The sequence below is a fragment of the Bufo bufo genome, chromosome 3 (genome assembly GCF_905171765.1).
Source record: "Bufo bufo chromosome 3, aBufBuf1.1, whole genome shotgun sequence".
NCBI classification, from domain to species: Eukaryota; Metazoa; Chordata; class Amphibia; order Anura; family Bufonidae; genus Bufo; species Bufo bufo.
The window spans coordinates 691,404,533-691,421,055 of NC_053391.1; the positions used below are offsets into that span (position 1 = coordinate 691,404,533).

The 16,523-nt window shown below is 42.6% G+C and overlaps 1 protein-coding gene across 1 annotated transcript; it reads left to right on the top strand.

Moving 5' to 3' along the window:
- Window positions 1-414: 414 nt before the first annotated feature.
- LOC120994082 (olfactory receptor 51E1-like) lies at window positions 415-1,344 on the top strand. The gene has a single exon (XM_040422540.1). It carries the CDS (start codon window positions 415-417, stop codon window positions 1,342-1,344), a length of 930 nt encoding a protein of 309 aa, XP_040278474.1.
- The last annotated feature ends 15,179 nt before the right edge of the window (window positions 1,345-16,523 follow it).

The following is a 16,523-nucleotide window of genomic DNA, read 5'->3' on the forward strand; positions in this document are numbered from 1 at the left end:
GCTATCAATATCCTGCACTTGTTAAACCCCTTTAGTCATTCAGTGCAAGCAGAAATCTTGGAAATGTTTTGGGGAATTAATTATTTATAACTTATCCTATAGGTCATCAGTATCAAATCAGTGGGGGTTTCACTCCAGACACCCCTACCAATCAACCTGCTGGCCAATGACATGATCTTTCTACATCTTAGGCCCATTCAAGTGAATGGGATTAAGCTGCAATACCAAGCACAGCCACTATAAAATGCATGGCGCTGTGCTTGGGATACTATGTACTTCAATCAGCTGATCGGCAGGGATGCTTGGATTTGTCCCCCCCTCCCCACCAATCTGCTATTGATGACCTATGAACCTTTGTAATTCAGTTACTTTTTTTTTCTTGCATTTCAGGAAAAAACACTGAAAAGAACGAAAATGCTAAATTCATCTCACTCCAATCCCTCTCAGATGAGCCTGGCGTTTGGTGACCTCTCAGATATAAGTCACCTATACAGTGTGATAACATTTCTGGGCTTCCTGCTCATTATTTTGTGTAATTGTACAGTGATCTCTACCATCCTGCTCCATGAGAGCCTACAGAAGCCCATGTATATCTTCATAAGTGGCCTGTGTGCCAATGATCTGTATGGCAGCAGTGCCTTCTACCCCAGTCTGTTCGTAAACCTGAGCTTGAAGAGTCCGAATATCTCCTACATGGCCTGTATAATCCAAGAGTTTTGTATCAACAACTATGCAGCCTTTGAGTTCACCATATTAGCCATCATGGCCTTCGACCGCTATGTGTGCATCTGCAACCCCCTGAGATACTCCAGTATCATAACCCTAGGCACAGCCTATAAACTAATGGTCACTGCCTGGCTACACTGCTTTGTACTGATTATAGTCCATGTCGTTCTAACTGTCCGACTGCCTCTTTGTGACAATATGATCCTCAAAATATACTGTGACAACTGGACGGTGGTGAGACTCTCCTGCGAGGACACCACGGTAAACAATGCATTTGGGATGTTCCTCACGGTCAGTGTTGTCATAGGGATGCCTCTGCTTACTTTTTTATCCTACATTGAAATCCTAAAGGTCTGTGCCAAATCCAGGGATGCCCAGGTCAAGGCCATGCAGACCTGTGTCCCTCAGATTATCTCCCTTCTGATCTTCTTCGCCAGCTGCATCTTTGAGGTGATGCTCTATCGCTTCATTCCCACCATCGTGCCCTATGGTTTAAGGGTCGTCATGTCCATCAATATCTTTGTGGTGCCACCGATTGTCAATCCTATACTGTATGGGTTGAAAATGAAGGATATAAAAGTGAAAATCAGGCAGATTTTTTACAAATTTCTTTGGTGACCAAAAATTTATCTATTTTTTTTTTGTTTGTTTTGTTACTTGAAGGTTTCATGTGTGTGAATATTTCTGAGCTATATATGGCATATTGTAATAAAAGGACAACTGTGAACTCTGATACAAATGAGTTTATACTGCTGTTCAGCTCATCCGATAATTGCTTGGGAATATCACCGACAGCGGGAGTGCTTGGATTTTTCTGGTAGAGCCTTTAATTTGAAGGAAGAGCCAGTACGCAGCCATGGCCTACTCTCATGCTCAAGAATCAGGGACTTGAAGTAGCTCCTTCTTGGTAAGGGTGGGATTCCAGATGGTGGTGTAACTACAATTGACTGGACCTCATGCAGTGTCCCACTCAGAGATGGTCGTGGGCACTTCAAATAGGGTTGAGCGAACCCGAACCTGAACTTTTCAGTAAAAGTTCGGGTTCGGTGTTTAGCGATTTAATGGTGCTTGTTGAAAGGCTGCAAAGCAGTCAATCAACAAGCGTTTAACTTGTGTGTCCTTAGAAGCCATCACAGCCATGCCTACTATTGGCATGGCTGTGATTGGCCAGTGCAGCATGTGACCCAGCCTCTATATAAGCTGGAGTCTCGTAGCGCTGCACGTCACTCTGCTGTTACTAGTGTAGGGAGAGGATGCTGCTGCTGTGAGGGAGAGAATAGGAAAGAATCTTTAATCAGAAGTGCTAGTTAACTCAGCAATCAACATAGATTTTGCTTTGTGGGTGCAGTGCACAATCTTTTTACCCTACCCTGAGCCCAGTGACACAGAAAAATAACTTTTATCCGTCTGTTAGTTAGGTGGGCGGCGGCAGGAATTTTATGCAAGTTCAGTGCACCAGCACAGCATATGTGCATTTGTGACAGTCAAATAGAAGCTTGAAATACTGCAATTATATTCTGGGTTTTAAAAAAATTACAAATTTTTGGCAAGGACCTACACCCGTGGCCTTTGCAGCATTTGTCAGTGTGAAATTTAAGCTTAAAATACTGCAATAATTTTCTGGGTTTTAAAAAACACCCTTTTTGGGCAAAATACAAAATTTTACAGCCTTTGCTGCATCTGTCAGTGTGAAATACAAGCGTTAGATACTGCTGTCATATTCTGTTATTAAAAAAACACCCATTTTGGGCAAACTACTAAATTTGCGGCGTTTGCTGCAACTGTCATTGGTAAATACAATTTTGAAATACTGCAATAAATTTCTGGGTTTAAAAAAACACCAATTTTTTGCAATACCCTCCATCTGGGGCCTATGCTGCAATTGTCAGTGTGAAATTTAAGCTTAAAATACTGCAATAATTTTCTGGGTATTAAAAAGCACCCTTTTTGGGCAAAATACTAAATTTTACAGCCCTTTCTGCATCTGTCAGTGTGAAATACAAGTGTTAGATACTACTGTCATATTCTGGTATTAAAAAAACACCCATTATGGGCAAAATACAAAATTTGCGGCATTTGCTGCATCTGTCAGTGTTAAATATACGCGTTAGATACTGCTGTTATATTCTGCTACAAAAATACACCCATTTTGGGAAAAATACTTAATTTGCAGCCTTTGCTGCATCTTTCAGTGTGAAATACACGCTTTAGATACTGCTGCAATATACAGTCGTGGCCAAAAGTTTTGAGAATAACACAAATATTAGTTTTCACAAAGTTTGCTGCTAAACTGCTTTTAGATCTTTGTTTCAGTTGTTTCTGTGATGTAGTGAAATATAATTACACGCACTTAATACGTTTTAAACGTTTTTATCGATCATTACATGACATTTATGCAAAGAGTCAGTGTTGGCCCTTCTTTTTCAGGACCTCTGCAATTCGACTGGGCATGCTCTCAATCAATTCCTGACTGATAGCAACCCATTCTTTCATAATCACTTCTTGGAGTTTGTCAGAATTAGTGGGTTTTTGTTTGTCCACCCGCCTCTTGAGGATTGACCACAAGTTCTCAATGGGATTAAGACCTGGGGAGTTTCCAGGCCATGGACCCAAAATGTCAACGTTTTGGTCCCCGAGCCACTTAGTTATCACTTTTGCCTTATGGCACGGTGCTCCATCGTGCTGGAAAATGCATTGTTCTTCACTAAACTGTTCTTGGATTGTTGGAAGAAGTTGCTGTTGGAGGGTGTTTTGGTACCATTCTTTATTCATGGCTGTGTTTTTGGGCAAAATTGTGAGTGAGCCCACTCCCTTGGATGAGAAGCAACCCAACACATGAATGGTCTCAGGATGCTTTACTGTTGGCATGACACAGGACTGATGGCAGCGCTCACCTTTTCTTCTCCGGACAAGCCTTTTTCCAGATGCCCCAAACAATCGGAAAGAGGCTTCATCGGAGAATATGACTTTGCCCCAGTCCTTAGCAGTCCATTCACCATACTTTCTGCAGAAAATCAATCTGTCCCTGATGTTTTTTTTTTGAGAGAAGTGGCTTCTTTGCTGCCCTTCTTGACACCAGGCCATCTTCCAAAAGTCTTGGCCTCACTGTGCGTGCAGATGCGCTCACACCTGCCTGCTGCCATTCCTGAGCAAGCTCTGCACTGGTGGCACTCCGATCCCGCAGCTGAATCCTCTTTAGGAGACGATCCTGGCGCTTGCTGGACTTTCTTGGACGCCCTGAAGCCTTCTTAACAAGAATTGAACCTCTTTCCTTGAAGTTCTTGATGATCCTATAAATTGTTGATTGAGGTGCAATCTTAGTAGTCACAATATCCTTGCCTGTGAAGCCATTTTTATGCAACGCAATGATGGCTGCACGCGTTTCTTTGCAGGTCACCATGGTTAACAATGGAAGAACAATGAATTCAAGCATCACCCTCCTTTTAACATGTCAAGTCTGCCATTTTAACCCAATCAGCCTGACATAATGATCTCCAGCCTTGTGCTCGTCAACATTCTCACCTGAGTTAACAAGACGATTACTGAAATGATCTCAGCAGGTCCTTTAATGACAGCAATGAAATGCAGTGGAAAGTTTTTTTGGGGATTAAGTTAATTTTCATGGCAAAGAAGGACTTTGCAATTCATCTGATCACTCTTTATAACATTCTGGAGTATATGCAAATTGCTATTATAAAAACTTAAGCAGCAACTTTTCCAATTTCCAATATTTATGTAATTCTCAAAACTTTTGGCCACGACTGTACTGTCATTAAAAAAAACACCCATTTTGGGCAAAATAGTAAATTTGCGGCGTTTGATGCATCTGTCATTGTTAAATAAAATGCTTGAAATACTGCAATAATTTTCTGGGTTTAAAAAAGCACCCGTTTTTGGCAATACCCTCCATCTGGGGCCTATGCAGCATTTGGCAGTGTGAAATTTAAGCTTGAAATACTGCAATAATTTTCTGGGTTTTAAAAAGCACCCTTTTTGGGCAAAATACTTAATTTTATAGCCCTTGCTGCATCTGTCAGTGTGAAATACAAGTGTTAGATGCTACTGTCATATTCTGTTATAAAAAAAACACCTATTTTGGGCAAAATACTAAATTTGCAGCCTTTGCTGCATCTGTCAGTGTGAAATACACGCGTTAGATACTGCTGTTATATTCTGTTATTAAAAAAACACCCATTTTGGACAAGATCCTAAATTTGCGGAGAATGAGGAGAGCGGTCAAATAAGGGACGTGGCCCAGGTCGGGGTGCTGCTGGTGGAGCTCCTGTTGCAGGGAAAGGATGTGGTCGATCAGTGCCAGCTACATGCACAAGGGAAACACCTTCCTCAGGTGCGAGTAGGCGACAGAACCTTCAGCGGTATTTGGTCAGGCCTAATGCGGCTCTACGAATGGTGAGGCCTGAACAAGTACAGGCGATAGTAGATTGGGTTGCTGACAGTGGATCCAGTTCCTTCACATTGTCTTCCACCCAGTCTCCTGCTGAAAGATCAGAGTTGGCACCAGCACCCGATGTCCATCAGTCTTACCTCACCCCCTTGCAAATCAGCCAAGCAGTCTGAGCCCCAAGTCATGCAGCAGTCTCTTCTGATTTTTGATGACTCTGTTAGCAGGGTTTCCCAGGACCATCCACCTAGCCCTGCCCCAGAAGTGGAAGAGATTGAGTGCACCGATGCCCAACCACTTATTCACGCGCATAACAAAACACAAGGTGCATATTAAAATATATAACACTATATAACGACTATATAAACTGACTACGGTCTCTGCTGCACTGGTCTCTGTTGCACTGGTCTCTGCTGCACTGGTCTCTGCTGCACTGTGCCGTATTTTTCGCCCTATAAGATGCACCTAGTTTTAGAGGAGAACAATAAGAAAAAAATATTTTTTATTACACCTCAGGTCAGACCAGCAATCAGACCCCCAATGTTAATCAGACCTCAGATCAGACCCCCAAACCTTTAGCCATCTATCAGCCCCCAATGTCAGCCAGTGCCGCAATTTTTCTTCCATATATATATACACTCACCTAAAGAATTATTAGGAACACCATACTAATACGGTGTTGGACCCCCTTTTGCCTTCAGAACTGCCTTAATTCTACGTGGCATTGATTCCACAAGGTGCTGATAGCATTCTTTAGAAATGTTGGCCCATATTGATAGGATAGCATCTTGCAGTTGATGGAGATTTGAGGGATGCACATCCAGGGCACGAAGCTCCCGTTCCACCACATCCCAAAGATGCTCTATTGGGTTGAGATCTGCTGACTGTGGGGGCCATTTTAGTACAGTGAACTCATTGTCATGTTCAAGAAACCAATTTGAAATGATTCGAGCTTTGTGACATGGTGCATTATCCTGCTGGAAGTAGCCATCAGAGGTCGGATACATGTTCTCATTCTGTTTACCCCAAATTCGGACTCTACCATTTGAATGTCTCAAAAGAAATCGAGACACATCAGACCAGGCAACATTTTTCCAGTCTTCAACAGTCCAATTTTGGTGAGCTCGTGCAAATTGTAGCCTCTTTTTCCTATTTGTAGTGGAGATGAGTGGTACCCGGTGGGGTCTTCTGCTGTTGTAGCCCATCCGCCTCAAGGTTGTGTGTGTTGTGGCTTCACAAATGCTTTGCTGCAGACCTCGGGTGTAACGAGTGGTTATTTCAGCCAACGTTGCTCTTCTATCAGCTTGAATCAGTCGGCCCATTCTCCTCTGACCTCTAGCATCCACAAGGCATTTTCGCCCACAGGACTGCCGCATACTGGATGTTTTTCCCTTTTCACACCATTCTTTGTAAACCCTAGAAATGGTTGTGCAAATACTCAGACCGGCCCGTCTGGCACCAACAACCATGCCACGCTCAAAATTGCTTAAATCACCTTTCTTTCCCATTCTGACATTCAGTTTGGAGTTCAGGAGATTGTCTTGACCAGGAACAACCCCCTAAATGCATTGAAGCAACTGCCATGTGATTGGTTGACTAGATAATTGCATTAATGAGAAATAGGTTTCAGCTCTTGCGAGCCTTTCTCAAGCATGGAGACAGTGAAAGTGAGCACATTAAAAGCATTACAAAAAGTGTTCCACCCATCAGGGTGTGGTTACAATCATCTTAAATTACAGACATGTGATACAATTATAAAGTGCATGTTTAGCATAGTGACTAGTGTTATACGTTCTATCATACCAGGATACCATCCCTCTTATATAGAACAAAATATATGTAGAACTTGTGTTCCAATTAGAATCATAAAACAGTGCAAACATACTGAATGGGGATCCCAGGAGTGAAATTCGGAAAGCCATGGAGCCCACATATACTATCATGCTCCCTATGCGTCTCGATCTCCTCAATGCGCATGCCCAGAGTAACAACATCATGTGAATCACAATGTCAAAATAGTGCGCATGCGCTCTATAGGGTAACATCTATCAGCGCCATTTTGGTTCAGGGAAGAATGCCCTAGATGTCCGCTCTATGTTCGTCACGTGAATAATAACCACACAGAGTATATACTCAAAGTCGTGACCATAGAACGGAACACATAGAAAATGTGCAGCAGACCGCAGCAGGGATCTCCCACAGGTGCCAGCATCAGGACCGGGATCCCCACCTCTCGGGAGGGACACCAGACCTTGGGGCCGTGTACGTCGGAGGGGGACATCTCCATGAGCCCCACCGACCTACCTAACCCACTTGCTGGAAAAAGCGGTCATAGAGGGATTGTCCCTCAACATATACAGGAAACAGCATCGCACTATAGCTTAATAATGTCTCTGGAGTAGCGCATATACGATAGGACACTGTAGTTGGTACTGGGCTGCATCGCTTCCAACAAATTAAAGTCAAGGGATTCGCATCCAGCATCGTGAGGGTTAAAAATTCTAAAAGGCAAGAAAAAAAATATATTAGTTTCCAACTTTATACTCTATTACGTTTGCAGTTGTATATAGTACTTTCACAATTCTCCGACACTATTACAAGTACGGGGAAAGTGTAACACATAAATGCATGGATAAAGGGGGCAAGCAACAAATCACTAGGCACCTATCTGAACTCTACATTTAATCCTCTGGGGTGCAAGCTATCTAAATCATAAATCCACCGCAATTCCCTTTTCTTGAGAATAGCTAGACGGTCTCCACCTCTCCTGGGAAGTTCAACATGGTCCAGTATCCAGCATCTTAGATCCCGCTCAGTATGCCCAAGGGATCCAAAATGCCTGGAGACCGGAAGATCAGCACGTTTTTTTCTTATTGAATTCCTGTGATTGTTCAGTCTTAGTTTTAATTCTGTGGACGTTTCCCCAATATATATTAGGTTACAAGGGCATGCTAGCACATATATTACATAAGAAGATGAACAATTTAAATGGAACTTGATGGGATATTCTTTATGTGTAGAGGGATGTATGAAGGATCTAGCTTTGCATATATAGCGACAGTTGACGCAATTGAGACACGGATAGCAGCCATGTCCCGATTTAGACAATGTTCGCTGTACGCTAATTTTCTTAGGGCCTACATCCGCTCTAACCAAGTGGTCCTTGATGTTTTTACTTTTTCGATATGATAAGAGGGGAGGAGACTTCAGTTCAGGTACATCTTTGATAGACCTGCCGAGGATGCTCCAATTGTCTTTGAGGATACGTCCCATCTCCACACTACACTCAGAGTATGTGGACATGAAGGGTATCCTCCGGATTTTCTGTGAGGCAGATGAAGTTTTTTTGGGGCTATTGAGTAAAATCTCATTTTTTTGATCATCCAGCAATCGGTGGGGATAACCCCGTTCCCTAAATCTACCTGTCATCATATCCAATGTAGATACTAACTCAGTATACAGGCCTATACATCAAGCCAACTGACAGGAACACTATCCTACGATATGAAAGTAGTCATCCTCGTAGTTTAATCAAACACTTACCGCACTCACAATTCTTACGTGCTAAACGAATTATATCACAACAGACTGAGTTAGTATCTACATTGGATATGATGACAGGTAGATTTAGGGAACGGGGTTATCCCCACCGATTGCTGGATGATCAAAAAAATGAGATTTTACTCAATAGCCCCAAAAAAACTTCATCTGCCTCACAGAAAATCCGGAGGATACCCTTCATGTCCACATACTCTGAGTGTAGTGTGGAGATGGGACGTATCCTCAAAGACAATTGGAGCATCCACGGCAGGTCTATCAAAGATGTACCTGAACTGAAGTCTCCTCCCCTCTTATCATATCGAAAAAGTAAAAACATCAAGGACAACTTGGTTAGAGGGGATGTAGGCCCTAAGAAAATTAGCGTACAGCGAACATTGTCTAAATCGGGACATGGCTGTTATCCGTGTCTCAATTGCGTCAACTGTCGCTATATATGCAAAGCTAGATCCTTCATACATCCCTCTACACATAAAGAATATCCCATCAAGTTCCATTTAAATTGTTCATCTTCTTATGTAATATATGTGTTAGCATGCCCGTGTAACCTAATATATATTGGGGAAACGTCCACAGAATTAAAACTAAGACTGAACAATCACAGGAATTCAATAAGAAAAAAACGTGCTGATCTTCCGGTCTCCAGGCATTTTGGATCCCTTGGGCACACTGAGCGGGATCTAAGATGCTGGATACTGGACCATGTTGAACTTCCCAGGAGAGGTGGAGACCGTCTAGCTATTCTCAAGAAAAGGGAATTGCGGTGGATTTATGATTTAGATAGCTTGCACCCCAGAGGATTAAATGTAGAGTTCAGATAGGTGCCTAGTGATCTATTGCTTGCCCCCTTTTTCCATGCATTTATGTGTTACACTTTCCCCGTACTTGTAATAGTGTCGGAGAATTGTGAAAGTACTATATACAATTGCAAACGTAATAGAGTATAAAGTTGGAAACTAATATATTTTTTTTCTTGCCTTTTAGAATTTTTAACCCTCACGATGCTGGATGCGAATCCCTTGACTTTAGTTTGTTGGAAGCGATGCAGCCCAGTACCAACTACAGTGTCCTATCGTATATGCGCTACTCCAGAGACATTATTAAGCTATAGTGCGATGCTGTTTCCTGTATATGTTGAGGGACAATCCCTCTATGACCGCTTTTTCCAGCAAGTGGGTTAGGTAGGTCGGTGGGGCCCATGGAGATGTCCCCCTCCGACGTACACGGCCCCAAGGTCTGGTGTCCTTCCGAGAGGTGGGGATCCCGGTCCTGATGCTGGCACCTGTAGGAGATCCCTGCTGCGGTCTGCTGCACATTTTCTATGTGTTCCATTCTATGGTCACGACTTTGAGTATATACTCTGTGTGGTTATTATTCACGTGACGAACATAGAGCGGACATCTAGGGCATTCTTCCCTGAACCAAAATGGCGCTGATAGATGTTACCCTATAGAGCGCATGCGCACTATTTTGACATTGTGATTCACATGATGTTGTTACTCTGGGCATGCGCATTGAGGAGATCGAGACGCATAGGGAGCATGATGGTATATGTGGGCTCCATGGCTTTCCGAATTTCACTCCTGGGATCCCCATTCAGTATGTCTGCACTGTTTTATGATTCTAATTGGAACACAAGTTTTACATATATTTTGTTCTATATAAGAGGGATAGTATCCTGGTATGATAGAACGTATAACACTAGTCACTATGCTAAACATGCACTTTATAATTGTATCACATGTCTGTAATTTAAGATGATTGTAACCACACACTGATGGGTGGAACACTTTTTGTAATGCTTTTAATGTGCTCACTTTCACTGTCTCCATGCTTGAGAAAGGCTCGCAAGAGCTGAAACGTCGCAAACTTTGCCATAACATGGGTGAATAAACAGCTTTGATTTTTTCATCACATTTTGGAGTGCAGTCCTGCTTTCTATTTGATTATATATATATATATATATATATATATATCTGAGGGGATGCTAATACTAGAAAAACAGTTCAGAACAGGAAGGAATCTAGTAATGTGTGAGGAGATGTGGAGCAGCAGATGTCCAGGGTGCTGATTTTTATAAGTGCATTGGAGATATTTAGGAGACTAACTTAGACTAACTTAGAGATCTTCCACTGTAGAAGAACTTCAGTGGTGTTTCTGGTGGATACTCAGACACTGTATTTCAAAATGCAAATGAGCATAGGTGATTAAGGTGTTAAATTTGTTGTTGGGGAGGAGCTTTTGTGGGAATGTGTGTATACAGTCGTAACCAAAAGTTTTGAGAATTACATAAATATTGGAAATTGGAAAAGTTGCTGCTTAAGTTTTTATAATAGCAATTTGCATATACTCCAGAATGTTATGAGGAGTGATCAGATGAATTGCATAGTCCTTCTTTGCCATGAAAATTAACTTAATCCCAAAAAAAACTTTCCACTGCATTTCATTGCTGTCATTAAAGGACCTGCTGAGATCATTTCAGTAATCGTCTTGTTAACTCAGGTGAGAATGTTGACGAGCACAAGGCTGGAGATCATTATGTCAGGCTGATTGGGTTAAAATGGCAGACTGGACATGTTAAAAGGAGGGTGATGCTTAAAATCATTGTTCTTCCATTGTTAACCATGGTGACCTGCAAAGAAACGCGTGCAGCCATCATTGCGTTGCATAAAAATGGCTTCACAGGCAAGGATATTGTGGCTACTAAGATTGCACCTCAATCAACAATTTATAGGATCATCAAGAACTTCAAGTAAAGAGGTTAAATTCTTGTTAAGAAGGCTTCAGGGCGTCCAAGAAAGTCCAGCAAGCGCCAGGATCGTCTCCTAAAGAGGATTCAGCTGCGGGATCGGAGTGCCACCAGTGCAGAGCTTGCTCAGGAATGGCAGCAGGCAGGTATGAGCGCATCTGCACGCACAGTGAGGACTGTTGGAAGATGGCCTGGTGTCAAGAAGGGCAGCAAAGAAGCCACTTCTCTCCAAAAAAACCATCAGGGACAGATTGATCTTCTGCAGAAAGTATGGTGAATGGACTGCTAAGGACTGGGGCAAAGTCATATTCTCCGATGAAGCCTCTTTCCGATTGTTTGGGGCATCTGGAAAAAAGCTTGTCCGGAGAAGAAAAGGTGAGCGCTACCATCAGTCCTGTGTCATGCCAACAGTAAAGCATCCTGAGACCATTCATGTGTGGGGTTGCTTCTCATCCAAGGGAGTGGGATCACTCACAATTTTGCCCAAAAACACAGCCATGAATAAAGAATGGTACCAAACACCCTCCAACAGCAACTTCTTCCAACAATCCAACAACAGGATGGTGAAGAACAATGCATTTTCCAGCACGATGGAGCACCGTGCCATAAGGCAAAAGTGATAACTAAGTGGCTCGGGGACCAAAACGTTGACATTTTGGGTCCATGGCCTGGAAACTCCCCAGGTCTTAATCCCATTGAGAACTTGTGGTCAATCCTCAAGAGGCGTGTGGACAAAAAACCCCCCACTAATTCTGACAAACTCCAAGAAGTAATTATGAAAGAACGGGTTGCTATCAGTCAGTAATTGGTCCAGAAGTTGATTGAGAGCATGCCCAGTCGAATTGCAGAGGTCCTGAAAAAGAAGGGCCAAGACTGCAAATACTGACTCTTTGCATAAATGTCATGTAATTGTCGATAAAAGTCTTTGAAACGTATAAAGTGCGTGTAATTATATTTCACTACATCACAGAAACAACTGAAACAAAGATCTAAAAGCAGTTTAGCAGCAAACTTTGTGAAAACTAATATTTGTGTCATTCTCAAAACTTTTGGCCACGACTGTATATAGCCACATAGTATTAGCTTGCCAAATTATAGCTTGCTGATTTTTCACGTGCTGATTTTTATAAGTGCATTGGAGATATTCAGGAGATACTCAGGAGGTAATCTGGAGGTGGATACAATCTAAACAAGTACGATTTGTTTGTTTAAAATCTTTCCCCTCTTTAAAATGGAAGACCTGGTTCTATGCAGGAATTGTTGTGCTTATATTTCAGGTTCCACTCTTCGGAGGTATGGATGCTGTCTGATCTGTAGACAGCTCTCCATAATGCAGCAGGAAAATGCATTTTTGAAATCTGAGATTTGTAAATTAACCGTTAAACAAACTCAGGCTGAGAACATTGCAATGCCACTGCCACAGAGGTCCCCTAGAAATGGAAGATGGGTTACAGCAGGTTCTGGTAGACTGACAGTTGTTGATAGAAAACATGTCCCACAGTCTGTGGCTCTCCATAATTCATTTGCAGCACTTTCAGAGCGCAAGAGCAACATGGAGGATGGCTTAAGCACAGTGGGTGAGAAACAATCATCTCCCATGACTAAAGTATGCAAGACTGCAGCCAAAGACAAAAAGGATAAGGTAAGGAATTATAGTAAGCAGCTGTTGGTGGGCGATTCTATCATAAGAGGTGTGATGTTTGAGGAGAATGGTGTTGTGAGATGTCTCCATGGTGCTACCGCTAGCAGGGATAGACGACGTATCCTTAATATTGTTAGGCAAGCAAAGCAGGAAAGGGAGGTGGATGTTATTGTCCATCTTGGGACAAATGATATGGCTTGCCATGAGGTTTCAAAGGTGAAGGAAGCATTTCACACACTTGGAAATGATATACGAGAGGTTGCATCAACTGTTTCATTCTCTGCAGTTTTGCCTGTGCATAACCTTCAGCATGACAGGAAGATGCGCATTAAGGAATTCAATGTATGGCTTGGTAAATGGTGTCTGAACCAAGGGTTTGGCTTTGTGTCTCATGTTAGCTCTCATTGGAATGGAAAAGAACTGTACAAGAAAGATGGTTTGCATCTTTCTCTCAAGGGAACGAATGTCCTCAGTGAACAGTTCAAAGTACTTGCTAAGGAGCATTTAAATTAGGAAAGGGGGGCAAAAAAGTGACAATCCAGCAGTCCGACTGCCCCCCAGAACAATGCCAGAAGATGCCAGTAACACATAGGTTAACCACCTCCCGACCGCCTAACGCACGGATGCGTCCTGGAGGCGGTCGATTCATTCCACTTGGACGCATCCGTGCGTCATCCGTGCGTTATTTTAATAACAGCGTCTAATATACCTGCTACCTGGTCCTCTGGTGGTCCCTTTTGCTTGGATCGACCACCAGAGGACACAGGCAGCTCAGTAATAAGTAGCACCAAACACCACTACACAACACCCCCCTCTGTCACTTATTAACCCCTTATAAACCCCTGATCACCCCTGATCACCCCATATAGACTCCCTGATCACCCCCCTGTCATTGATCACCCCCCTGTCATTGATCACCCCCTTGTAAGGCTCCATTCAGACGTCCGTATGATTTTTACGGATCCACTGATACATGGATCGGATCCGCAAAACACATACGGACGTCTGAATGGAGCCTTACAGGGGGGCGATCAATGACGGAGGTGATCACCCCATATAGACTCCCTGATCACCCCCCTGTCATTGATCACCCCCCTGTAAGGCTTCATTCAGACGTCCGTATGATTTTTACGGATCGACTGATACATGGATCGGATCCGCAAAACACATACGGACGTCTGAATGGAGCCTTACAGGGGGGTGATCGCCCCATATAGACTCCCTGATCACCTCCCTGTCATTGATCACCCCCCTGTAAGGCTCCATTCAAACGTCCGTATGTTTTTTACGGATCCACGGATACATGGATCGGATCCGCAAAACACATACGGACATCTGAATGGAGCCTTATAGGGGGGTGATCAATGACAGGGGGGTGATCACCCCATATAGACTCTCTGATCACCCCCCTGTCATTGATCACCCCCCTGTCATTGATCACCCCCTGTAAGGCTCCATTCAAACATCCGTATGTTTTTTATGGATCCACGGATACATGGATCGGATCCGCAAAACACATACGGACATCTGAATGGAGCCTTATAGGGGGGTGATCAATGACAGGGGGGTGATCACCCCATATAGACTCCCTGATCACCCCCCTGTCATTGATCACCCCCTGTCATTGATCACCCCCCTGTAAGGCTCCATTCAGACATTTTTTTGGCCCAAGTTAGCGGGAATTTTTTTTTTTTTTTACAAAGTCTCATATTCCACTAACTTGTGTCAAAAAATAAAATCTCACATGAACTCACCATACCCCTCACGGAATCCAAATGCGTAAAATTTTTTAGACATTTAGATTTGCAGACTTCTTCTCACGCTTTAGGGCCCCTAAAATGCCAGGGCAGTATAAATACCCCACATGTGACCCCATTTTGGAAAGAAGACACCCCAAGGTATTCAATGAGGGGCATGGCGAGTTCATAGAATTATTTTTTTTGGCACAAGTTAGCGGAAATTGATATTTCATGAAAGATTTACATTTTTGTCCCAAGTTAGCGGAAAGGGAGACTTTGTGAGAAAAAAAAAATATATATAAATTTCCGCTAACTTGTGCCAAAAAAAATAATTCTATGAACTCGCCATGCCCCTCATTGAATACCTTGGGGTGTCTTCTTTCCAAAATGGGGTCACATGTGGGGTATTTATACTGCCCTGGCATTTTAGGGGCCCTAAAGCGTGATAAGAAGTCTGGGATCCAAATGTCTAAAAATGCCCTCATAAAAGGAATGTGGGCCCCTTTGGGCATCTAGGCTGCAAAAAAGTGTCACACATCTGGTATCGCCGTACTCAGGAGAAGTTGGGCAATGTGTTTTGGGGTGTCTTTTTACATATACCCATGCTGGGTGAGATAAATATCCTGGTCAAATGCCAACTTTGTATAAAAAAATGGTAAAAGTTGTCTTTTGCCAAGATATTTCTCTCACCCAGCATGGGTATATGTAAAATGACACCTTAAAACACATTTCCCAACTTCTCCTGAGTACGACAATGCCAGAAGTGTGACACTTTTTTGCAGCCTAGGTGGGCAAAGGGGCCCACATTCCAAAGAGCACCTTTCGGATTTCACCGGCCATTTTTTACAGATTTTGATTTCAAACTACTTCGCACGCATTTGGGCCCCTAAAACGCCAGGGCAGTATAACTACCCCACAAGTGACCCCATTTTGGAAAGAAGACACCCCAAGGTATTTCGTGATGGGCATAGTGAGTTCATGGAAGTTTTTATTTTTTGTCACAAGTTAGTGGAATATGAGACTTTGTAAGAAAAAAATAAAATAAATAAATAAATCATCATTTTCCGCTAACTTGTGACAAAAAATAAAAACTTCTATGAACTCACTATGCCCATCAGCGAATACCTTAGGGTGTCTACTTTCCAAAATGGGGTCATTTGTGGGGTGTTTGTACTGTCTGGCCATTGTAGAACCTCAGGAAACATGACAGGTGCTCAGAAAGTCAGAGCTGCTTCAAAAAGCGGAAATTCACATTTTTGTACCATAGTTTGTAAACGCTATAACTTTTACCCAAACCATTTTTTTTTTTTACCCAAACACTTTTTTTTAATCAAAGACATGTAGAACAATAAATTTAGAGAAAAAATTATATATGGATGTCGTTTTTTTTGCAAAATTTTACAACTGAAAGTGAAAAATGTCTTTTTTTTTGCAAAAAAATCGTTAAATTTCGATTAATAACAAAAAATGTAAAAATGTCAGCAGCAATGAATTACCACCAAATGAAAGCTCTATTAGTGAGAAGAAAAGGAGGTAAAATTCATTTGGGTGGTAAGTTGCATGACCGAGCAATAAACGGTGAAAGTAGTGTAGTGCAGAAGTGAAAAAAGTGGCCTGGTCATTAAGTGTGTTTAAGCTAGGGGAGCTGAGGTGGTTAAGAAATGACAAGTTCAGAGTCTTGTCTACAAATGCTCGCAGTTTAGGGAA

Excerpts from the sequence above, each read along its gene's own strand:
- LOC120994082 (XM_040422540.1), top strand. The coding sequence starts at position 415 with ATGCTAAATTCATCTCACTCCAATCCCTCTCAGATGAGCCTGGCGTTT.